Raw genomic sequence first — 26,547 nt, 5'->3', positions numbered from 1 at the left:
ATAGTTTAAAAGTAGACCGTTTAAAAGTTGAAGGTAAATAGTTTAAAAGTTGTTGACAGACTGGAAGTTGAATGAATGTTGATATTCAAATAGTTTAATGGCTGTGCATAGGTAGATATTTGACGATAACTGAAAGTTGGAATGGCTCTAATGTTCGCTAGCAGTTATGCTAAGATTTTTAACTATGCTAACCATGCTACTTAGCTAATGTTTTATAGCAGTGCTAGCAATGCTACTTAGCTAACATTTTCTAGCAGTTTAATGAATGTTGATATTCAAATAGTTTAATGGCTGTGCATAGGTAGATATTTGACGATAACTGAAAGTTTGAACGGCTCTAATGTTTGCTAGCAGTTATGCTAAGATTTTTAATTCTGTTAACCATGCTACTTAGCTAATGTTTTATAACAGTGCTAGTATGCTAACCATGTTACTTAGCTAACTTAACTAACATTTTCTAGCAGTTTTACTAAACATGCTAACTATGCTAACAATGTTAGCATGTTAACTATGTTAACCATGTTACTTAGCTAACTTAGCTAATCATTTTAGCAGTTATGCTAACTATGCTAACTAGCATGCTAACTATGCTAACCATGTTACTTAGTTAACCTAGCTAATCATTTTTAGCAGTTTTGCTAAAAATGTTAACTATGCTAACCATGTTACTTAGTTAACCTAGCTAATCATTTTTAGCAGTTTTGTTAAAAATACTAACTAGCATGCTAACATGTTAGCATGCTAACTATGCTAACCATGTTACTTAGCTAACTTAGCTAATCATTTTTAGCAGTTTTGCTAAAAATGCTAACTAGCATGTTAACATGTTAGCATGTTAACTATGCTAACCATGTGACTTAGCTAACTTAGCTAATCATTTTTAGTAATTTTGCTAAAAATGCTAACTAGCATGATAACTTGCTAGCATGCTAACTATGTTAACCATGTGACTTAGCTAATCATTTTTAGCAGTTTTGTTAAAAATGCTAACTAGCATGTTAGCATGCTAACTATGCTAACCATGTGACTTAGCTAACTTAGCTAATCATTTTTAGTAATTTTGCTAAAATGCTAACTAGCATGTTAACTTGCTAGCATGCTAACTATGCTAACCATGCTAACTAGCTACAGTGGGTAGGAGTCATAGTTGATGACAAGTAACAGTTACAATGGCTAAACAGTTAAAAAGTTCAGTAGTTTAAAGGGTTAAATTGTTTAACAGTGAAATATTGTAGTGAGGACTTTTATTTTGAAACAGTTTTTGGCAGAGGAAGCAGTTTAACAGGATGTGTAGTCTTAATAGGGCCAGTTTGTATGCTTAAAGCCTGAGACTGGCAGTTGAGATCCAGGTGGCCTGAACACCTGCCATAGGATTCTAATTGCTTAATGGCCGTATTATGATGTCATAATCGGCAATGTTAAGTCTATGGGGATTTTTAAAACGTTTTTCTTTAATAGTTTAAAAAGTATAAAAGTTTCAAAGTTGAAAAGAGATAGCAACCCGATCTGTTTGAAGACCTACGTTACAAAGTTTGAATGAAGTTTCTAAGTTAAACTGTTCAAGAGAAATTGCGTCTAGAAAAAGTGGTAAGCGGAATAATAATAATAAGAAGTTGCCTAGGAAGAACAGTACAGTGCATTTTCATGCACTGTAATAAGAAGTCTCCGGATTTCAATAGAGGGGATGCATCCCCTCTAACAATAATGTCACATGAATCAACAGCCTAATGGAAATAAAACAATATTATACAAACCATAATGCATAAGAAGCGCTTAAAGAATTAAGTGCATGTTGAACAGGAATGTCTTTAGACCCCTCTTAATTGACCCAAAACTACCACAGGAACGGAGAGCACTGGGCAACTCATTCCACCAACATGGAACCACTGAGGAAAGGAGTCTTGAATTAGACCTAGTGTTTATGACTGGTCGACATAACAGACGCTCATCAGAAGATCGCAGTGGGCGGTTGGGGATGTATGCCTTGATTATTGAATTAAAATAACTAGGAGCAGATCCAGTCAGTGTCCTATAGGCCAAAGTGAGACATTTAAATTTAATTCTGGCTACTATAGGGAGCCAATGGAGAGTAACTAAGAGAGGAGTTACTATTGCTGATGACTTTGAACGCGCTCTCCCCTCCCTAATGTTGCCTGCTTTTGACATAGCCCTGGTAGGCTACAAAACTTGTACCCTAATGATTCTGTTTGTCTAATTGATGGATTTAACCCCGATTCGGATTAGGCTACACCTGCTTTTAAAAGGCGGAACATCACTGCAAAACGTGCGTTGTATTATGTAGCCACTCTGCGTCTTTTTATGTGCACATTTACATTAAATCCATTTCACTAACGTTATCAAGAGAATACCGTAAAGTTTTATTTTGAGCACTTTCTAGGTCTCACTCATTAGATCAAAATAACAGAAATAGCAAACTCCAAGTTATGGTAGGGTAAGTCAATGGGACAACACACAATGCCACGGTAACCTACCTAGGCTATGGAATTTAGTTTGTTTAGGCCTACTTTTGGGTTTAATGCCAATTCCGAAATAAGCTACAAAACCTATTGGCAAACTTTTACATCTTGAAAGAGTTCCTTCTAGGTAACTATTCTGTTAGGTTGCGCGTCATGTCTTATCATTAGTGCTCACCAAAATCATAGAAATTAACATTGCAACACACTTATCGCTTCTATGATCTCAAAAATATTTTCTTTGGCTTGTTAGTTTTTCGAACATTTATTTTATCTAATGACAGAGAAAATAATAATGAAAACATATCCTGGGACTGAGCGATTATTTTCCTCTAGCCTAAAACCTTGAGAATGAAAGCTAATTACTTTCACGTTTTTTTCTTAAAGTGACAGGCACTCAATTAGACCTACATATCACCACTGTAATGTCATTAAAGACAAGTGCAATAGTTTAAAAATCAATATGTATTCAAATTACTGAATATTTTTAGCTATAAGTAATTATGCAGATCATAAAATACTAACAAAATATATAAAGTTTATGAATTCAAAATATGAAATAGAAACATGACAAGCCATCATTTTGTGTGTGTATGGAGGGTTGAACAGAGACTAGGATCACGACTACTGTGAATAATCACACAGTATTCATTATTACTGATAAGTGTCAAGGTGGTGGTGGCCCCAATTTGCCTATGTTTTTGTAATATAATAAACACAGTTACACTTTTTTAAACTATTTCAGGATGTGTAGGCCTATCAGTAATTTCTGAACATACCAATAATACATATAACCAGGCAGTAGATGTCAACCAGAATGACAAGCTGTGGAAAGTGCACTGGTTTCTGGTAAAATAGTGCTGTTCCTGCACTGACACATTACATGTTTTATTTTTGTGAAGGTGTAACTAAATAAACCCAATTTCTTAGCAAAGCCACAGGTATAAGCTCTCAAATACTTTTTACATTTTGTTCCTATCTGCTACAGAGGCTGAGAAATCAATCATTCAGTAGGCATTGACACAATTGCTGAATTTCCAGAAAAACTTCAGGTTTTAGGGGGGTTTTCTGAAATCAGCCTTAGGTTTTACAGGCATTTTTTCCAGGCGTTTTAGGCCTAAATGGGTTAAGCTGAAGGTGCCGATCTTTCATCCAGGCTGAAATATCCTTAAGGCTCGCAGAAATCCAGTGGGAAACGCTAGAGTCATCAGGTGGGAAAGACAGGTAAAGTTGAGTATCGTCTGCATAACAGTGAGAGTCAAATCCATGGGAGCGAATGGTCTCACCTAAGGAAGTGGTGTAAATAGAGAAAAGCAAGGGTCCTAATACTGATCCCTGAGGCACACCTGTGGTGAGGTCATGAGACTTAGATACCTGTCCCTGCCAAGACACGTTGAAAGAACGCCCTTTAAGGCAAGATTCAAACCAGTCATTTCCAGAAATTCCCAGTTCAGATAGTATAGAAAGAAGAATGTCATGGTTAACAGTATCAAAGGCTGCAGATAAATCTAGTAGAATTAATACTGATGACTGAGCAGAGGACTTAGCTACTCTCAATGCTTCAGTCACAGATAGAAGAGCAGTTTCAGTAGAATGACCACTCTTGAAACCAGACTGCATAGGGTAGGGGTATTCAATTAACCTTCAGCGAGGTCCAATTACGGAAATTTTCCTGAAGCAAAGGTCCGGAGCATCATAATGTTTAATGTGCGTGTATAGGCTATGTGTGTGTGTGTGTGTGTATATATAGATATAGATAGATAGATAGATGTGTAACCCCTTCTTAACGGGTGTGTGCACAGGCACTAGTTACAATACATAAAACAATTAATTAAATGGCGCAAACAGGATCCTGAAGGTCTCAGCGGTGGAATGGTGAGCTGGCTGAGATTCCTGAATACCAGAGTAGGTTAATAATTAAGGACAATAAATAATAGCGCGGTGCCTCCACTGTAAAAATACTACACTTACCGTATAGCTCGTGTATAGTGTATTCCTACAGAATTTAAATAATCAATGTAAATACACTAGTGGTGAATGCAGTTAAATCAATTGCCAATACACCCTGGATATAATGAAATATAATAATCAAACATTTATTTATTAATAGTAAAAGTGATTATATTCAACAAGCTTCAAAAAGAAGCTAAGGGGTGAAAACAATTTTCACCCTGACAGGCAAACGTTAACATTATTAACGTCAGCAATGTTAACAGAGGAGAGAATGGTACCAGTATGAATGAACTAAAACAATAGGAAAAATACCATACAGAATTATTCACCATAAACAGGTAGAAGTCTAGATAAACACATTAGGACAATACAAACGTACCAAAGAAAACAATAACCCCCAAGCGCTTTCCGTTGGTGCACAAAGTCAGCTCTATGAGCTGAAGGCAGGGCAGCAACCGCTACAATGCCCCGAATCGCCGGTCGCTCGTGGCGAAACTCGAGTGTGGGTGTGTGTCAGTGTAAGTGTACTCACGAACAGTTTCACTCCACTCAGCCAACAAGCCGATGACCGTTATCCTGATGTAGAAGGGAGGCAAGCAGCGGCCTTGAGCTAGCCGAGGTAGCCAGTGACACCAGCAGTAGCAGGGCGGTTGATCCTCCGGTGGGCTCAGCACCGGCGGTGAAGCAGTCGTCCTGGGGAAGGTGTAGCTCCGGTGGGCCCAGCACCGGAGGTAACAGTCGTCCTTCAGAGGTCGGGTAGCTCCGGTGGGTCCAGCACCGGAGGTATAAATGAGTTTGTCTCCGAAGAACTGCAGCAAGAGCTAGAGTAGCTAGTAGCTAATGACCTGTAGCACTAGCGAAACAGTAAGCTCTGAAGCAAGTTGAACGACAACCCGACGAGAGACACAAAGCCAGTCCACTCCAAACCGATCACAATGACGTGACCCACTCGCACAGTTCACCGTTCGTGGGCCGGGGTACATAAAAGCACCGCTAAGTCTCCACAAAACAGCACTGACAGGCGGAACAGGAGAAACAGTGACCTCCCTTTACTACGGGCAGACTGGGACCGATGAGCCTTCTCCTCTCTGAGGAGATGGAACCTTCACATTACCCGCGATTTCGCGGGCATAAACAAATAACAAATAATCATTGGCTGCTTAAACAATTCAAATAAAAGCAAAACAAACAAAGACATTTGATTGGTTCACATGTATAGAATGTCGGAAATCACAGAAGCAAATAAATTACAAAGCATTCTGGTACATGGAGTAAATTCATACAGTAACAAAAAGGGTAGTACAAGGTTATTAAGCATACTGAAAAACGTCAATTTTACAGGTGCTTACAGATAGATAGATAGATAGATAAAAAGCCTAAAAGGCAACATTCGAAATGAGGAGAAATAAGGCAAGGTAAGAGTAATTGGGGAGAAAAACTGAGTAGCCTTGGCTACTTTTAAGATCTTAATGTGAAAATACATTTTGAGCTGAGACATATTGCACAGCTGGTTCCTTGAACCCAATAATCAGGAAGTTTAATGTTATTGTTCTAGTTTTTTTATGTTGACCCGAAATCCTGGAAACCGAGCAAAATCATGTTGGGCAGTGAATGGATGTAACTAGATTGTGGTGGATCAATCATATTGCCCTTTTAAATCGTAAAATATTCTGAGGTCTCAGTTCACTGTTGAATGAGTAGGCCTAGCCTACCCTATGCTTGCTCAAAATATATGCTTTGTCTAGTAGAGGTGCTTCAAATTGGCGCTTTTAAAAATCGCCTGTCTCAGGATATGTAGAAGAGTCGGTCCAGGGCAATTCCGCGCAAAACTGTCACATCCATAACGCCAACAAATGCCATGGTAGCCTATTTAGTTGCCGTTATGGACGTAACAGTTTTGCGTGGTATTGCCCCCATATTGTTATATAAAGCTCTGTTGGTGCAGTCTAGCTTTCTCCTCTTTGAGCAATCCATTATTTGAAAATAACTTACTTATCGCTAACTTAGATATCCACCTGATTGTTTCTCGTCCCATCTCCTCTCCTCGCTCGTTTCAGGCTATCAGTGAGTCTCTTCACCATAGTAACTTTACTCACTGACTCGACTATCAGAATGCACAGATTTCACTGGCTGAGTAGCAGCAAGCGAAATGATGGTTCCTGAACTACTACATTTAGTGCAGCTTTGAAATCTTACGTGAAAATCTAAATTAAGCTATTATGGTCCGGGTCCGGATAGGATCACGTCAGGGTCCGGACTCGGACCACAGTCCGCCATTTGACGACCTCTGGCATAGGGTCTAGTAGATTATTCTGATGAAGAAAGTCACATACTTGCTTGAAGACCACTTTCTCCAAAACCTTTGACAAGAAAGGACGAAGGGAGACAGGTCTGTAGTTCTTCACCTCAGTTGGATTACGTGTACTTTTCTTTAGCAGAGGTGTAACCCTAGCCTGTTTAAAAGAATAAGGAACTATTCCAGAACTGAGTGAAGCATTAAATACATGTGTGACTGCTGGTAGAACAGGGGTGCGATGGACTGTAGAAGAGTGGACGGGACAGGATCCAATGGGCATGTTGTTGGACGACTTCGCTGAAGCAATTGAGAGACTGCTTCCTCATCAAGAGGAGAGAAAGAGTCCCATGATGCTGTTATACTAACACAAGGCAAAGCCCTCCTTATAGGTTCATCAAACTGAGCACTTATTTTAGCAACTTTTTCAGTGAAAAATGTTGCAAAGTCATCTGCTGTGACAGTGAACTAGTTGATGGTGGAGGTGGAGGATTGAGAAGAGACTTGAAAGTGGAAAAAAGTTTTCTACTGTCAGTGGCACTCTCAATCTTGCTTTGATAGAATGCCTTTTTTAGCAGTTGTAACAGTGGATGAAAAGGATGATAGCAAAGTTACTAAGATCGTTTCCATCTCTAGATTTACGCCATTTCCTCTCAGCAGCTCTAAGTTCCTTTCGTACTGAGACTATACTGTTCTTCAGCCATGGATGACGAGGTTTAGAACGAGTAGGTCTTGAGGAAAGAGGACATGTTGCATTCAGACAAAATGCCAGTGTAGAGCAGAGAGTCTCTGTAGCGTCATTAACCACAAGTGCCGAGAATGAGCTAGGAGTAGGTAAAGCAGATGTTACTAATGTTGCAAAATGGTCGCTTGAGAGGCTTCTGAGGTTACGCCGGAACGAAATTGTCGGAGGAGGAGTAATGGATACATGTAATGGATAAACCAAAACGTTGTCTGTATTACAGTTACGTACCAGAATTAAATCAAGATCTTTACCAGCCTTGTGAGTAGGAGGACTGTGGACATGTGTGATATTAAATGAGGAGAGTAAGGACAAGAAGTCAATTGAAGACGAGTTATCCAAATGAATATTAAAATCGCCAAGGATTAATAATGGGCATGCATCCATTGAAATAGCAGACAGTAGAATGTCCAACTCATTCACAAAGTTCCCAAGTTGTCCTGGAGGGCGATAAATAACCACCAAGTATAATTTGTATGGCTCAGGTCATGATGGCATGACATTCAAACGAGTTGTGGACTTGAGCAGGCAGCAACAGTGTAAACCTCCAATCATCAGAGACAAGAAAGCCTGTCCCGCCTCCTCTACCAGACGAATGACTGGTATGCGAAAAAGCGTAATTGGTCGACAACGTTGCAGGTGTGGCAGTATTCTCTGGCCTAATCCACGTCTCTGTAAGCGCAAGGAATTGAAGCGATAACTGTGAGGCCAGAGCAGGAATGAAGTCCGCTTTATTCACTGCAGATTGGCAATTCCACAACCCCACAGAAAAAGTAGGAAGAGCCTGCTGAGCTGATTGTTGCCTTTCAACATCAGTGCGCTTATTAACCTGACCTGATACAGGGATATGTTGAAGGCACATTATTAGAAGGATTATCAGATAACAAGACAAGGTGAGACAAGAGTGAAACTTATCTGAGAGTTGCCTTGCTTGTGTCCTTGCTCAGTGGACTCGTCGGAGGTAGACTGTTAGTCTTAAAATCTGTGAGTGGACAGGCCAGCTGCCAATCTGGGTGGGCCTGGGCTTTAAAGTAAGGTTTAGTCATTATGTTGCCCACAGAAGGGGTGGAAAAGGCTTTGCAGCATTGAAATATGGTTGTATAATTTGCTTTGCTTATACTACTAGACACGCAGATAATAATCCAGATAATAAGATTCCCTGGGATAGCCTTACCATTAACTTAACCATTTCATACTTTTGCTCTCTTCAGGCCCAAATCTACACCCACACCCACAGGATCCTTAAGTACTAATGGAGTGTTAACAGAAGTGCTTGACTACGACAGATTGAAACAGGTAATATGACTTAAGATCACAACATGTAAACAGAACAATGTTTGAGTAACTTTGTCACTTCTGGGAGATGAACTATGCTAAGCTATGCTAACAGTGGGTGCTTCAAACTGAGTTACTACACGCTCAGAGACCAGAAGGGTGTATTTCTATATTATAGGTATGTTTTATGTAACTGGAGGAATAAGCTAATTTTCCGAAAAGTTTAACGTGTTCCTTTAAGTAACAAATAATTTTTTAAGAGCAATATAATACCCCTAAGGTGTGTTCAAATAATTTGCTTTGAGTTTTCAACTAATATTCAAACACTGTCAAACTTTCTGCGCAGGTAGTTCTCCATTAATAAGCACAGAGAAAAAATATCTATTTTTGTTGTTTTTCCAAGACACAGTTGAGCTCAATTTATTATCAATGTATTTTTTACTATTGTCTCCTATATCTTAAGGTCATCTCCTAAGAAATACCCCAACGGAGAGGAATATTTATTGTCTCAAAAGCATATTTCTTTGTCTCACAAGAAATAAATCAGCTCTTATTGGACTCTGACCTGTTTTTCCTAACCCCCTTTAGGAGAAGTAAAGAAGCAAAAGGATAGATTGAGATGAGCTCTTCAGATGAATTAGACTTGAGCTGAGACAGGACAAACAAACAAACACATTACATTTATATAGCGCTTTTTTCCTCGAGACTCAAAGCGCGTCACATGGATGGGGGGACCTCACTAGTAACCACCACCAATGTGTAGCACCGACCTGGGTGATGCACGGCAGCCATTATGCGCCAGAACGCTCACCACACACCAGCTTGAGGTGGAGAGTGAGGGAGTGAATGAGCCAATTACAGTGGGGGATGATTAGGGGGCCAGATTGAATGAGCCAGGTTGGGAATTTAGCCAGGACACCGGGGAACCCCCTACTCTTTGCGATAAGTGCCAAGGGCTCTTTAATGACCACAGTGAGTCAGGACCTCGGTTTAACGTCTCATCCGAAGGACGGCATCTCCTACAGTGCAGTGTCCCCGTCACAGCACTGGGGCATTGGGATCGATCTTTTTTGGCCAGAGGGAAGAGTGCAACCTACTGGCCACCCACCAACACCACTTCCAGCAGCAACCTAGTTTTCCAAGGAGGTCTCCCATCCAAGTACTAACCAGGCCCACACCTGCTTAGCTTCAGTAATTCAGGAGGGCTATTCAGGGCTCCAGAGTGCGACCAATTTGGTCGCATATGCAACCTAATTTTTCAAAAGTGCGACTAAAAAAAATCGGAGGTCGCACCGGTGCGCCTTATTCGAGAGAGGAAAAAGTGTCCGCATTGAAACTCTACATTTGGTTCAATAACAGACACATATTTGGCCAATATCGTGGTTTAAACAAATCACAGATAGTGAAGGGCGGGACCTCCCCTCTGATTGGCCGTGGCCCAGTGCCTGTGAGTAAATTTGAAAATGCGTGTGCTGCAGAGAGAGAGAGAGAGAGAGAGAGAGAGAGAGCGAGGGAGGTCAGAGACCCGTCAGATAAACAGAGTGGATGTAGTTGCATTACAGTGTGGTCACATAGGCCGAGATAAATGTCCCCTCTCCCCACTGCCTTTCAGCGGCTGGCAGCAGCAAACCGATCAGACGAGCCCGAGATGATGATCAAGTTTATCGTTGCCTACGATAGGCCTAGTGAAACTTCCCTTCACCAAGTTCAGTCCGAAATAATTATTCACCAGAAAAATAGTTTGAATGTAGGCTAAACCCGACGTACAGGAATGCCACTTGCGCCAAATTTATAGGAGTCATTGCAGATGAAAAGACGTCTTAAAATTGCGAACAATGCATACAACGACCGAACGACAGAGATACAGATATCGCCGAAAAGGAGTGCGTCATTGACCGCAGTTACACGCAGGGAGTAACCCGGTTTTCAACAGCAATATTAGTTTTGCGCGCGAGTTGTGTAAACTCATTCTAATGGCATCAATCAATTTAATCCGGTATTTGGCGCAAACCGAATATCGCTGCTACATTTAAAGCCCGAATATTCCCTGCATGTATAACTGTGGTCATTGTGTACGGTGAATTGAATGGACACATTTAGATCGAGCATGGCAAGTCATTGCAGTAGCCTATAATAATAGGCCTACCATTTCGTTACTGCATTAACCATGTTCTTATTGAAAATTTAAAAATACTAAAATTAAAAAGTAAATTGCATTGTGGGGCTGTCAAATGATTATTGCAATCATCATTGCAAAATCACATAAAAATCCCCCAGGATACTTGGAACATCTCTTTAAATTGTGCTCAAATACATTTCTATGGAAGATGCTAGCATGGCGAGCTGGTTTAGCCAAGGCATAAAGATCATGAAGGATAGTATGTAAAACATTGAGCCATGAGATGTGCAGTTTGAAGCCCTTAAAAGACGTGCACTGTTAATTTACTCACTGTTATTTTTATTTAATACATCTTGAGATGTTTTAAGTTTAAATTTCAGCTCAGTGAAGCACTTAAAGCACCAACACTTCATTAAGTTTCTTTTCTTGTAGAATTGTAAATCATAAGTCATAGGACAACCTATATAGGACAGTAATTAAGGGAAAAAAAGTGAACCTGCTGCGGTGTTAAATGCGATGTGGTTGAAAATTTGGGTGCACCTAACTTTTGTGCTGGTGCACCTAAGAAAAGTTAGGCACACCAGTGCAACCAGTGCAAAAAGTTAGTCTGGAGCCCTGCTATTCCTCAGGAGTTGAAATGAAGAATGACGAGGCCCACCTCGAATTTTCCTTTTCTCTGGGGGGTCCCATTTAAGTTCAACTTAATCTTAAAATACTCTTAAAATACTGGATGATGGGTTACTGTTGAAATGGAAACATTTGGAATAGTTACACAAAAATGTTCCAATCTAACCTTTCAAAGAAAAAAAAATGTTGCCCTTTGTTCACTTTTACTTTACTTGTAAATGTTATGTAAATGTGCTGGATGACAAGTCAGTCCGTTATGTCATCCAGCACATTTACTAATTTTCAAAAAATCTCTTGACTTCATCAAGTTCCTATAGGATTTAATTAATAGCAAATGTGAAAAAAAATGATAAATGATGTTGAATGTTAAATGATGACTCGATTTGATAATGATGGTTTGTGATGTTACAATTTATTCCATAGCATATTTATGTTGCATATATTCTATAGTAGTGAGAACAGGCACGCTCAACTTCCAATCTGAGAGAGCAATTTCGGGTGCGAGTTATAAAGTGAAGTTTTTTCTCATTACTTATTTATTGATTAATGCCATGTCCACAGACGCGTTTCGCATATATTCTATAGTCAGCATAGTCTAGCCCTCCAAATCTTATATTAGATTGAATTGAATGAAACAGAATGACCTAGTGTCATAATTTGGCACCAAATCCAAACTAACAATTGTTAATTTACTTATTGTTTGGTTTTTATTTGATACAGGACATTTTGGATGAGATGAGAAGGGAACTTTCCAGACTGAAGGATGAGTTAATTGATGGTAAGTGTGAGTGGTATGGAGTAAAACTCAACTCAGCCAACAGATGTTGCATCTCCATAGACTGAAATTGAATTTCATGGTCTGAAACTGAATTGTGAGAACTGAATGTGGAAGGGCATAGAGAGTGGGATTTTCAGACAGGATAATTTATATATAAGAGCAAATTAATTCAATTTGAAAATATTACATTCAGTTTCAAGTTCACTGGGATTTAGTTACAAACTTATGAATTCAGTTTCAAAATATACTGTTCAAAGTAGGTTTTTCAATACAATTGCTCAATTCAGCATTGCAAATACAAAATGCTTCAAAATTAATCTGAATGACACAATTATTACTCCATAGCGTAGCCTGTATTCTGACTTAAAGGCCGTGTTGCAGGGTTCATTTTTCAACGAATTTGCTTGTTGGTAATAAACATTTAAACTGTTATCCATTGATTTGATGTTGTTGGGTATCACAAAACGGAATATAGTACGAAAAAGTCCATAGGGTAGTTGTGATATAAATGCTGTAACGAAATTCGAAGTATAAATATACAAACTTTATGTTGAAAGTGTAACCGTGACCGTTTCCCATAGGAATGAGTGTAAAACATACCCTCCAAAACGAGAATTCCCGAAATTCAGAAATAAATTAAAAACAGACGTTATTACCTTTGGTAGATCATAGAGTAACTGTGATATAAATGCTGTGACGAAATTCGAAGTGTAAATATACAAACTTTATGTTGAAAGTGTAACCGCAATGTCCATTGGAATGCATTGAAATGAATGAAGTGCAGATCATGTAGCACCCAATGTTACGTCATCGCCGAATTGCGTTAAAAAAACCCCGCTAATATCAAAAACGACAAAAACTGGCATTTAACACCATTTTGAAACATTTTTTAAAAATTATATACATATCTTGAGTGCTTTTTTTAACCACCACTGTCGATTAATGGGTAACCTGCAACACAGGCTTTAAAATTATGTTTTTCCTCAGTCTCTGTCATCAGGTGTTTTATTATTGTTTTTATTGTTGTCATTTTATTTAATATAATTACATTGAACTGATATATTAAGTAAAGAAAATGTAAAATCAATAACACATCAAGCAGGTAAGTTACATTGCTATGTGTCTGTGTTGTGATTTATGTATGCCTGTCTCTCTATTCACAGCAATCCGAGAGGAGCTTGGCAAGTCAAACTCTTCATAGAAGTTCCCGAGGCATACTTTTACCTTCCTGATCCTTAAAATCTAATATGGTATAACTTGAACGTTATAAAAGAAGTGAAACAAACAGTTGGATATTAACAGTTATTATTTGAGGGCAAGTAGAAGCATACAGCTGGAGTAGGCAAATGGATTGAGGGATTGACTCAGATGCCCATATAAACCTCAGTTTGGCCTGTGGCAAGGACTAGACACGGTCTTTACAATAAGGGATTTTTATCATGTGAAACTGGATCTCAATTTTGTAGACAGCGGGGAAATATCTGTATCTTAACTGAACAACATACCAGTTAAAAAGTCATTCAATGCTGTAATTCAAACATAAAGCATCATGACTTAGGCATGAATATGCCTGGATATGGCTTGAATTTAATGAGAGCATGTAAAAGGGGTCCCTCCCGGGGATAAAAGGAAGATTGTTGGACCAAGTCTGTTTTTGGTTTTAATAAAAGTCTTGCAATCATGATGAATTGGTTTTAGTCGACTGCTGCTGGACTGTATAGCTTGTCTTCCTGAAATACCATTTTGACTTTTGACATTGCTAAAACACAAGATTGTTCATGTCATGTAAGTCAGAAAGTACTTCATGGTCATATGAGGTAGCTTAATTCTATCATTTAAGGATGCTTTTGTGTCTTTACAAGATATTTATGGATGCTGAACAGCTGATTTAATGAAATTTGACATTGTAGCTCTTCTTGTTTTGTTTGTGGATGACCGATGGAATATGTGCAAGGAACAATGCCTTTCTACCGTAAATAATTGTAGCTCTTTAACCAAAATCAGAGAAATGGGTTGCGCCAATATCAACAAGACCACATCTGTAGATAGGGCTCTTGAGAGCTAATTTTTTTTATCTGAAAATGTTTTTTTAACTTCTGTCAGACTTAGTGCATGTCATATTTTGTACTGTAAAGGAGCAATGTATGCCATACAATTAATGTTGTCAGTTTAAAAGCAATAAGTGTAGCATTTATTTGTTTTGTTTGCTCTTTGTCTGAACCAATTCGCCTTCATCAACCAACATTTGTTTCCTGTTTATTGTTTTTTTAGGAAGCCCACCCATTTAGTCATAATGATTTTACAATGGCAAAAAAAATTTGCTCTGTACAATCTACCTTCATCGTTGTTATCCAAAATTGCTCTTTTTTGAGTACTGCCTCAGTGTAATACAAGGTAACAGTCAGTTGCAGGCTGCATGTTTTTATTTTGTGCCATTTGTAGTGTTTTTAATTTTCAACATGGGTTATTCATTTATCTTTAATATTTTGTGGTTTAGTTTGACCTTTATATAGCACCTAAATCAGGCAAGCATACATTTGAATCTTGGTTTGAATCTCTGGTTTTATTCAAATAAAAAAGTATGGAGCTAGACATCTGACATATTTGAATCATATATCTTATTTAATAAATCTGAATTATTTGCTGTGAATTTCATACATTTTGTATTTTTAACATTACCTTTGAAGTGAATGTTGATATATTGTACTCAGATACATAAATACACATCTCTGAATTGCAGAAGTTCCGTTTTCGCCTGAACTAGCTTAAGGCAAAACATCCAGGTTTTCCAGGGAAAAGTAAACTAAAACTAAAACAAAGAAGTTAGATGCAAATGGAGCACAACAAGTAAATGCTTATCAAAAGTTTATGTACTGTGTGGTTCGACTGGTTGTTTTAGCTTTTAATTTACAAAGCCTAGACCATAGTGATTCATAGGGATTTCTTATCTGGGCCCTATTTTATGATATTTTGTTGGCTATATATGTTTTATCAGGGGGGAAAACTCTCAAAGTTGCTTGAATTTTGGGTTAGGTATCTAATACCTGTCCTTGTTTACAGTCAGTTGCGTAAAAGTAAAAGTGGTTTACTTTGATGTGGATGTTCCCTGATAGGATTACATTGTAGCCTATCATCGCTGCTGTTAAGGTGTTTTAATTTAATGTTAGCTAAAACATCAGCTAAAAGGTAAAGATAGTCTAACTATAAAGCACACACATATGTTAACTACATTCAGAAGCTTCAAAACTTTCATCTGTGCCCAGCCAGAAATTGCATGATCTCTGTGTTTAAAATGCAGCAGTGATGCACATATAGTATGTGTGTTTGTATGTATGTACAGAGATACTGGATTTTTGGGGGTCTAGCAGCGAAGCTGCAGATTATTATTATTATACCTTCTTCTGTCATATCTATGGCAGCTCATAGAACCGTCTGGTAAAAAGTTGTGAAATTTGGCACATTGATTGGGGACAGTCCCATGATTAATTTGACCAAGTTTCATGTCTGCACCTCAAGTGCTCTAGCGCCACCAATGTGTCAAAGTTGGCATTACATCCATGCACTTAACGTTTGAACCATATACCATAATTTGAAAATTGAGGTATATTTGGAATCCTTGAATCCAATCCTTGCAGCAAAGCCGGCAAAGAAGTATGAAGTGAGCTCATATCTCGGCAAGGCTTTGATGTATGAAGTCCAATCTTGGTACAGGGACTTAACATGTGATTGTGAGGACGCACTAGGAAATTGGCATCATTTGGCCTCTGTAGGGGGCGCTGCAATACAGGAAGTGAGCTCGTATCTCAGCAATGCTTTGATGTATGAAGTCCCAACTTAGTACAGGGACATGGTAGGTGATTGTGAGGATGCACAAGGACATTGGTGTGATTTGACCTATAGGGGCGCTGTAACACAATAAATGAGCTGATATCTCAGCCATTCTTCATCCAATTGCCATGAAAGTTGCTGTGAGTGCTTGTTCATGCCACGGCAATGCCATTCCTGCTATTGTACTGCTAGACCCCCACATTGCTGCTTGCAGCTATATTTAAATGTTATTATTTTATGGAATGACCTGGCTGTGAATAGGTTAGGCTATATTTTTGTCCCTCTTGTGTAATAAAAATACAAAATGTATGGAGCACACAGCAAACACTCTCATTTATTGAATATGACACTTATGATATGAAACAATTCAGGTATTACATATTTATATTCAGATGCTTATGTAAAAATGCACATGTAATATTTACATTAATCATGATCAGTGATAGAATACCAGTTTTCCACCAGTTTGTTCTGATTTAGTATTGCATGTGAATTTGTCACTTAGAATTGGGGCACATCCTCCCTGTAACATGAATTGTTACCTTTGATTAGGCAGTTTCTCTTTCCTGAGGGTAAGGGACTATGTTTTTGCTTCTGTAAGGGGGTCTACAGTGATCAGATTTCCTGTTGGCACAGCTGAATGAACAGAAATTGACTTCCTCATATGTTGTGCTCAATAAATATAACCAGTGGTCAGTTCTTGAACATTTCCCTGTATTGCAGAGCCAGCAAGTTGGACAAAGTTTTACAGCATTGATTGCACTTTAAGAGTAGAAATCCAGTGTTACTGCTAATCATAACCAATACCCTCAGTGGATTCCACCAAGGTTTCTGCTGTAGATCTACAGTCCGTGACAAAAATATTGGCACTCTTGCCCATTATGAGAAGTAAAGTAAATTTAAATTGACTAAAGTAAATGGAAGTAACTTTTCATTAAAGTGCATGCAAATGCACTGTAATGTTCTTCCCAGGCCTCTTATAATTGATGATGGACCATTATTCTTCAAACCATTATTTTTCAATGTGAACCATTACACATACAATTTTCATTCAAACTTATTTCATACGTTTTGAAAAGGACACTTGAGCAATGTATTTTTCATTTTTGAGAACTTTATACTTCGAGATATTAACGAAAAACAAAACTAATTGTTCCTACTGACTGCGTTTACATGCCCGTTATGAGGCTTATTCAGGATATGGTGTTACATGAACACACATGTTATGTCCCTGTATATATATAATGAATAGCCTACTAGTATCCCGGTTATCAAAAATAAAGTTCTATTACTATTACTCTCAAGCTGTTGTCTGGTGAGCGTTCTGGCGCATTATGGCTACCGTGCATCACCCAGGTGGGTGCAATACATTGGTGGTGGTTAGTGAGGTTCCCCCTTCGCTGTTAAGCGCTTTGAGTGTCCAGAAAAGCAGTATATAAATGTAACGTGTATTAGCAGTCACGCAGGTTTGCATGAGAAACTGGGATAAGGTGTAATACTTCTAAAGAAACTGGAATACTGTCCCAGTACTCCACCTAGCATAACCGGGTTACTGAAAACCGGGATAAGGGCTTATCTGGTGTTCTGTGAAATCAGGATATGATGTTTATATGCGTAAATACAAAATCAGGATACTTAAAAATCTCAATCATAATTGGGATACTAAAGTGTGTATCAGTCATGTATGCAGTCAGAGTTTCTATTGGCCATTATGACACAATAGGGCAATCAAGTTGGCTCACAGCTGTGTTCCACTGACTGCAGCTCCTCAAAGGCTCCCCTTTTCGCTTTCTTCAACTGGGAATATTAATACAATATGCACCTTTCATTTTCATCCTTCCATCTATTGTCCATCCATGTACCCACATCCAACCATTTATCTATCCATTGATCTGCATCCATCCATCCATCTCTCCACAGTCAAGTATAAGTATATATACACTTTTTGATCCCGTGAGGGAAAATTGGTCTCTGCATTTAACCCAATCGGTGAATTAGTGAAACACACAATGAGGTGAAGCACACACTAATCCCGGCGCAGTGAGCTGCCTGCTACAACGGCGGCGCTCAGGGAGCAGTGAGGGGTTAGGTGCCTTGCTCAAGGGCACTTCAGCCGCGGCCCACTGGTCGGGGCTCGAACCGGCAACCCTCCGGTTACAAGTCCAGAGTGCTAACCAGTGGGCCACGGCTGCCCACAATCCATCCATTTATCCATCTATCATTCATTCGTATCCATCCATCATCCACCTATCTGCAAACCATATTTATCCATCTATCTACAACAAATATCGCATTAAACTACCAAGAGTATCCTTTTTGCATCTTTAGTTTTTATTATTCTTTTTACCTTCTATTGCATCTAATTCAGCTGGAACCGCTTAACATACAAACTCTGGAACACTGTTGCATAGGGCATGTGAGCAGTGTATTTTAAAAAATATTACACTTTGATATTTAATTAAAAACTAAAAAAAAAAAAATCCACATTGACTTTCAGTGGGCCATTAAGACATCATGATTAGGGCTTAATAGTTCTACTGATTGATGTGGTTCTTCAAAGCCCCCTCTCTTTCCCTCTCCATTTAACTCAAAATGCCAAAAACCATTACCATGGTGACTACCTAGCAACCTTCACAGCAACCAACACTTAATATGCACTAATAATGCATTTGAGTTTTACTGTTAATGTTCAGTAAATACTGCTAAAAGTTAAATTTAGAACTTAACACATCATTTTAAAACATAGAACAAACAACTTCAATTGTCAAATTCTGACACTAGCTGTAACATCAAGAGGCTCAGCCATTAAAGGTGGTCTAAGCGTTGTTACGCGGTTTCTACACTAATACATTTTTTGTCACTAACAGCACCTCAGCATTTGCTAGCTGCCTGTTCCCTGAATACACTGTAACAAAATGGAGGGAGGGAGTAGCAAGCTAACTCTGTTTTGTCTGAACGTTAACAGATGTGACATTACCCAACATGACATTTCTACAGTGGCAGTTTTGCACTTTTGTAGTTCTCCCAGAATGATGATTGGATGTAGCTTTTCTCATTGCTGGCTACTTTAGAATAGCTGTGTCATTATTTGAACCATTCCTGGGTCCTTTTTATAATGTGTGACAATCCTGTAAGATCCATCACCTTTCAGAGAGCGGCATCTTGCGGTCACCGTGAGTAGCATCATAAGCCCAAATGCTCTAAATATATTCACAACAATACCCAATAACAAACGCAGTAAAGCCAACCGAAATCTCAGTGGTATGTCCTCCATATTTGACTATTGTTGAGTGTTCTTTTATCTGAAGGCTTTTTTTTTTAAGGTACAGTTTATGTGGTTTAGGTCATTTATGTTTGTGGATACCAAAATACATGTTTATTTCAGAATTACATTAAAGACAGCATGTTATTTGAACTTGTGCAAGGGTGCCAGTATTTTTGGCTAGAAATGCATCTCCAATCTGAGCAACCTTTTCCAGAATCACTATCAATAGAAAAATAAGTGGGCCTTTTGGGTTTTAAAAAGGTAAGTTCACACATTACATGAATCTGTGATTTCCATGGTTTGTGCCTTGTTCTGAAGTTGTATTTAATATCAGAAAAATATTTTAATGGTTTATGATCATTTTGTCCTTACCCAAGCTCCTCCATACACAGTCACATTGACAAAAGACGGATTGTTTTGTTTATTTTACTTTTATTTTATTTTAGTTGCTTGTTTGAAAAGATTTCACACTTTCGGTCTTCCTTAATGCATAATATTTCAGAGTGGTTTGAATTTAATTTGAGAATTATTTGGATAATGTGATTAAAATATGGTCTGTAAATTGTTCATTTGTAGATCATATCATATACTATATAACAAGAGAACAATTTTAATCAAACGGAAGAAATTCCGTTGAATGTTCCTTAGATGGCATTGATCACTTTCCTATTATTATTTTTTGCCCTGTTCCTTAATGTCCCGTGTTCATTTTTTTAAATACATGCTAGAATTGTTTGAATAAATAAAATAAAAATCGCAATACACCATCAAAAGTATTTGCTACATCACTGTTATTTTGATTACAATGTGTCCAAACCTCAAGTCTTTCAAAATACTTTGTGAAGGACTGTCAAGTAGGGAAGAGCAAGGTAAGATGAGCTAGTGGGTAACTTGAGCAATTCACACTGTACAAAATAGTGTCCTGGGATTTTGGGTTGTAGGTTTGTACCTAGTAACCATAGCAATAGCCAATCCACATGGGGTTACATGGCTGGACAAAGAGTGACTTCCATAGGTGGTAATAAAAGAAAAGGTAAATGAGTTCAAATGAATGTTTTTTGGGCATAATTTCCAAATAATTTCTCATCATTTATGAGAATGTAAAAGCAGCAGGATAAATAATTTTATATTGTGTATTTTTGTATATTTAATGCTAAATCTAACACTGGCATTAAAGAAAAGGCAATTCCACCATAGTCCTGCTGTTGTACTGGAAATTACATTGCCCACACTAAAAAGCAACTTAATTGCCCTCCAGCAGGGTTCCCCAAATGGTGGCCTGCAAGAACACGCATGCCAGTGGGTGTTCCCGACTGTAGCTATGCAAATGACTTGAAGTATAACCGTAATTTGATTGGCTGGTGCTGGTGTTGTTGTCCGTCAGTGCCAGGGGGTCAAGAGCGTGCAGATTAGCTTCGGCATGTTAGCATACGCCATTTTCAAATATGGCGCTGCATGGAGCATTTGGAACCAGCTCCATGCACGAAAATCCGTGTTGGGCACGAGCTCTCATGCGCGTACATGTTGGTGGGCGGGTACCTATCCGGCGGCTACAGCCAAACGTTATTCAGTGCGTATTTCTTGAGGATCCTATGAGAAGACGTGCATATTATGGTTGTTTATCCATCATATGACAAATAAACAAATAAACAAATAAAGAAAATTGTATTGATCTTGTTTCGTTGTTGTTTGTCCCGAACAAACATAGCCTAAACATGATTAAAGACAATAAATTGAACAACAGCGGCATAAAGACCTTGTCTCGTTACACCATGGGTCTCCAACACGTTGCTCTCAACCTATAGCCGCCCGAGCTTGCCAGAGGCTGAAGCACTAGGCTACTACATTTAAACACAATTATTGCCGCGAGGCATTCCAGCCTACGAATTTAATAAAAAGTAAACCATGCATAATTAAAAAAAAAACTCAGTCTAGGCTACTTCGCTATGCAATTAGGTTTCCATTAGAGCACAGCGCACGTTCAATGAATGAAGGAAAGGCCTTGTCTCGCAATAAACAGCTGGAAATTCCAACACTTTTTCAACTACACAAAACTTTACAGTGATCATCAAATACCCTCTAGATTTAAATGCACATCAGTCTCAACATTTAGCTATATAATAAAAGTCAAAAAGTAAATTAAATCCCATACCAAAACCGAAAATCGTCTGCGTTTGATAGCCTGGTATGCCGCTCCAAACAAAACGCATGTCTCACAATAACGTACAATGTAAGAAATAAAGGTCTGCCTCGAATAAGCCTACCTCAAATAAATACCTGTGCTTTGCAGCCTAAGTAAATAGCAGACCCTGGACATAATTTAGGATTTACGGAAAGTATGCAATCATACGATGTTGGACGCCTGGCGATGCTCTGGCCGTTTACTGTGCCTCTGACACCGCTGCCTCATTTGGATGGTAACTCCACAGGTGAGCGCGAAGATTGGGTGTCGTGGATGCGTAAGTAAACTGTTTTTTGCTGAGTCCGCAGACAACATTCTCTTTAACCGTTACTTTACCATCTGCGGTGTACAACTCAAAGTAAAGACACCACATTTTAGATGAGTTGGGGACGTAATTGTCCGCTTAGGCTGACCGTTCTGTGCGTTATCTTCAATACTATCTTCAATATTATTTTCAAAACAGGGTGGCTATTGAGGGCTCTGGCTCCAGTCATTATTGTGGCTACTGGCTTTTATTGGCTTGATTTGGTCATGGGCCAACGCTAAAATACGTTTAGAGCACCCGCTGAGATGGCAAACAATAAAATAAAAAACAAACTAATCATAGACTGTAAAAATGCGCTACACTTGGCACTAAAAACCGAATAGTTTATTTATAGTTCGACTACGGATATTTCACGTCATGTTCGAATGCACATTTGCAGCAGGACAGCAGGCAGACCCACTGATCTATAATAGATCAGTGAGGCAGACCGCTCTTAGTTAGAGCCGCTGTGTTATCCAATGAAATTAAGTTGCGCTTCAGGCCGACTCCACTCGGACTCCATGCGCGTTCCCGATCAACTTTTTCTTCTTCTTGTTATGAGGCAAGGACTTTATGTGCATTATCGCCACCCTCTTACTGGAGGACGACTCTCTTTTTACAGAATATCCAATAAAAATCGACGTTGGTCCATGCGTCATTTCCAGCTTTGTAACTTGGCGCATGGTCAGAGCCGACTGGCGCTGGATCCGAACCCCAGTGTTCAAGATGGCGTTGACTATGAATTGGCCAGATTTACTAGCCTAGCCTCCACCATTTATTTGTATGGAGGGCGGGACTTAGTCACTCTCTCCAGTTATATATAATACCTCCATGGTCAGTGCAGCAAAAGTTTAACTTTGACGCGAGCGACCGGAGCAACGTGACGCAACGTGACCCACAATTCAGTTCGGCAACGGATGACATAAGCCCATGTAAAGTGGACGGGATGCGTCTCCAGCACTGCACCGCACACAACTGTGTAGGAGCTGTTAGCAGAGAGAATCCACACTGCATCCGACTGTTAAAAATAGAATATGTGTGTGCTATTTGTTTTTGCATGTTATTTTATGGCACATTTACTTGCATTTTGTACTATAGAAACATTATATCATTGGAAACATGTATTTATATGTTATTATTGTAGCTATATAAATGGCATAGTGCATGGTATTTCCATAACTGTGAGATATGCACTTCACGATGACAGCAATGAGTTGTTAACAGACAAGACTTAGCAGCATTCTATCTAAAATAACACCTAGGCTATTTGAAGTAGGCCTATTATTCATGATTGTCACATAGTGTGTTAGTGTAGGCTACATAGCTTAAACTGTAGGCTGTTTAAACTGTATTTCGAGTTTAAAGTTGACACATCGAAATTAAAGTTGACATGAAATTTCAACTTTATTCTCGAAATGTCGAGTTTTAAAGTCGACATGTCGAGTTTAAATCTAGTCATGGAATTTATTTATTTTTTTCTTCATGTGTGGCCCTAATACTCTGTCGTATCTTTGTACACTTTGCAACTACAGAAGGATCAAGTTTTAATTAGAATATTTAGAGCAAGATAGGCGAGATGCTAATGGCCTAATCTGATTCAATGATCTATGCTAGGCTGGAGCTAAAAGTACTACCGTCAGACCAAAGTTACTGACCAAGGTAGAGCAACATAATACATTACAGTGAGAGTAAACGTGAATAGTTCCAGTCTGCATAAGTGGCAGTGGCACATAATGTCACAATGTAAACTTTTAAATAAACTTCTTTATTAGCATATGAGGGCTCGACTCTGGGATCCCCACCCTCCTTCTAAAAACAGAACACAGACCTTAATGGACATTGTTGCTTCTCGCTTTGCTTTTAACCTCTCTGGTCAAACTCCGAGAAAGGCTGAATAACCTGGAGAAAGGTAAATCTCAATTTAGTTGGGTCATATAGCAGTTCCGTGACCGTGGAGAGCGAAGGTTCGTTTCTCACTAGATTTGTCATCTATAAAGGTTAAAGAAAAAAATTAGCCGGGGTGCCCCTTACAAAAATATGGGGAAATTTTGTGAGAGCTCTATATCCAAAATGGCTGCCGTAAGCCAAGCTGGATATTCACTTTTTAATGGTTTTGCCCACAGTGCTGCATAACACATGGTTTCTGAGACTATTTGGTTCAAGAAATTCATAAATGATGTAGATTTATTGATTGGACCTATTTCTGACCTTCAAATTCAAGATGGCCGCCAATTTTTGGCTCTTTAAATGTCAATTTTTCAAAATCGTCATAGAGCTGTAATATTAGGCTCAAATGGAAGCTCTGCTCAAACTAATTATTTATTTGAATTAACTAAAAAGACTCTCCATCTGAATCTGTTGAATCTCCACATTGACTCATTACATTACATTAGGCAGACGCTTTTTTACCCAAAGCGCCTTACAACATGGTAAACAGTTTAAAGCTTTAGAACAATTCTCTCAACAATACTAGAACAATTTAAAAGAATGTAAAAAGGTAGAGCACAATAAGAAAAAGTGCATCAGTGAGTGCTGTTTTTATACAGTCAAGTGTCACTTCTAGTCCAGTTGTAAGTGCTATAATTAGCTAGTTGTAAGTAGTGCTACGAGGAGATATTCTCTGAAGAGCTGGGTCTTCAGGAGTTTTTTAAAGATGGAGAGGGATGTCCCTGCTCTTGTAGGAACTGGTAGTGCGTTCCACCAACAAGGAACAACAAATGAAAAAAGTTTGGATTGACCTGAGCGTACTGGTGGCAGAGCTAGACGTTGTAAGTCTGAGGAGCGCAGCGGTCGGGAGGTAGCATATGCCTATGAGGGCATTCAAGTAGGTGGAAGCAGAACCGGAGACTACTTTGTAGGCAAGCGTTAGAGACGAATTTGATGTGGGAGGTCATAGGTAGCCAGTGTAGCTGGATGAGCAGCGGAGGAGGGCGTAGTCGAGTCGTGAGATGACTAGCTACCCAACGAGAGTTGGGTACACTGCAAAAACTGCTTATCTAACAAAATCTAACCAAGTGTTATTAATCTTATATCAAGATAAAAAAAAACTAGTTGGTATTGTTTTCAGTATAAAGAGACTTACCTAGTGCTTTCTTGTGAAATCATTTGACTTAATTTAAAAACAATTTGACTTATTTTAAGACATCTCATCTTCAAAACAAGCAAATTTGTCTGCCAGTGCGTTAACCAAATTTGTCCTAAAAACAAGCAAATTTGTCTGCCAGTGCGTTGAGCAAATTTGTCTTGATAAGACTCCTTAAAATAAGTTAAAGTCTTCTTAAATTAAGTCAAAATGATCTTTTGAGAGGGCGCTAGGTAAGTCTTTTCATACTAAAAACAATACCAAATTGGTTTTTTTAATCTTAATATAAGATCAATAACACTTGGTTAGAATTCATTTTTTGCAGTGTAGCATCTTGAGTCAAGTAAGTCTTGACTTTCCGTATGTTGTAGAGTGCGAAACGGCTAATTGGTTGTTGAGAATGACTCCTAAATTTCTTGCAGCCCTGGTAGGTGTAACAGACAGGGAGTCAATTTTGATGTTGATGCCATGGTTTAGCTGGGAGGACCAGCAGTTCAGTTTTTGAGAGGTTTAGCTGGAGGTGGTTTGCCTTCATCCATGTAGATATGTCTGAGAGGCAATCCAAGATCCATGCCGAGACCAAGGGGTCATATGGTGGAAAGGACAGATAGAGCTGTGTGTCATCTGCATAGCAGTGGTATGGGAAGCCATGCGAACGGATAATCTGTCCCAAAGAGGTGGTGTAGATAGCAAAGAGAAGAGGGCCCATCACTGAGCCCTGGGGGACCACTGTGGTGAGATAGTGAGGTGCGGACAGCTGTCCAAGCCATGATACGTTAAACGAGCATTCTGTGAGGTAGAATTCAAACCAGGACAGAGCAGAACTGGAGATTCCCATGTTAGAGAGTATAGAGAGAAGGATGCAGTGATTAACCGTGTCAAAGGCAGCCGTTAAGTCAAGCAGAATGAGTTCTGATGACCGAGCGGTCGCCTTGGCTTCCTTTAATGCTTCTATTACAGACAGCAGAGCCGTTTCGGTTGAGTGGCCCCTCTTGAACCCAGATTGACTTAGATCCAGAAGGTTGTTCTGTGAGAGGAATTCAGAGACCTGTTTGGAGACTACTCGTTCGATACCTTTGGATAGGAAAGGTAGGAGTAAAGCAGGACGGTAGTTCTTAACTTGAGCCAGGGTTGAGAGAAGTTTTCTTAAGTAACAGTGTTACCCGGGCCGTTTTGAATGCTGTTGGAAACGTGCCAGAGGTTAGCGAAGCATTGATCACGTGATAGCTGGTGTGATAGTCGGGCTGATGGACTGAAGTAGGCTCATAGGTAGGGGTCCAATGAGCATGTGGTTGGACGGCTACCTGTCAGGAATCTCTCACTCTCGGAGAGACTCCTCTTATCATCACTGCTACTCTCATCTGAGCAGTCATGAGGTGTGACTCAGAGTCATCATCAGGTGGGAGACGGATTGTACTCTTATTCTTCAGTTTGTGCCATTTGGAAACTCTGGCCTGGCCTGCTGAATAAGTGTACAATCCATGTCCCATCTGATGATGACTCTTTGAATCTTCATATGGAAAGGACAAACTACCTTACATTTCCAGCTCCATTACAACCTGCAAGAGCATCCTCCTCCCATTGGTCACGGCTGGGATCTAGTGAACGGAAAGTGTCGACCAGTG

General features: G+C 39.2%; 1 protein-coding gene across 3 annotated transcripts in view; it reads left to right on the top strand.

Moving 5' to 3' along the window:
• Window positions 1–14,860, top strand: part of enah (ENAH actin regulator) — a 205,585-nt gene extending 190,725 nt beyond the window's left edge. For all 3 annotated transcript variants that reach the window (XM_076271668.1, XM_076271667.1, XM_076271669.1), the window contains 3 exons: window positions 8,674–8,758; window positions 12,204–12,261; window positions 13,425–14,860. In XM_076271668.1, the coding sequence (XP_076127783.1) occupies window positions 8,674–8,758; window positions 12,204–12,261; window positions 13,425–13,462 (181 nt within the window). In that variant the 3' untranslated portion in view covers window positions 13,463–14,860. The remainder of the gene's footprint in view (window positions 1–8,673; window positions 8,759–12,203; window positions 12,262–13,424) is intronic.
• The last annotated feature ends 11,687 nt before the right edge of the window (window positions 14,861–26,547 follow it).

This window comes from Alosa pseudoharengus, unplaced genomic scaffold (genome assembly GCF_046254945.1).
Source record: "Alosa pseudoharengus isolate Yale_2024_CS ecotype anadromous, Long Island Sound unplaced genomic scaffold, YU_APseudo_1.1 YU_APseudo_1.1_scf_7, whole genome shotgun sequence".
NCBI classification, from domain to species: Eukaryota; Metazoa; Chordata; class Actinopteri; order Clupeiformes; family Clupeidae; genus Alosa; species Alosa pseudoharengus.
The sequence above is the reverse complement of the archived record's forward strand: the minus strand, read 5'-3'. Positions and strand labels throughout refer to the sequence as shown.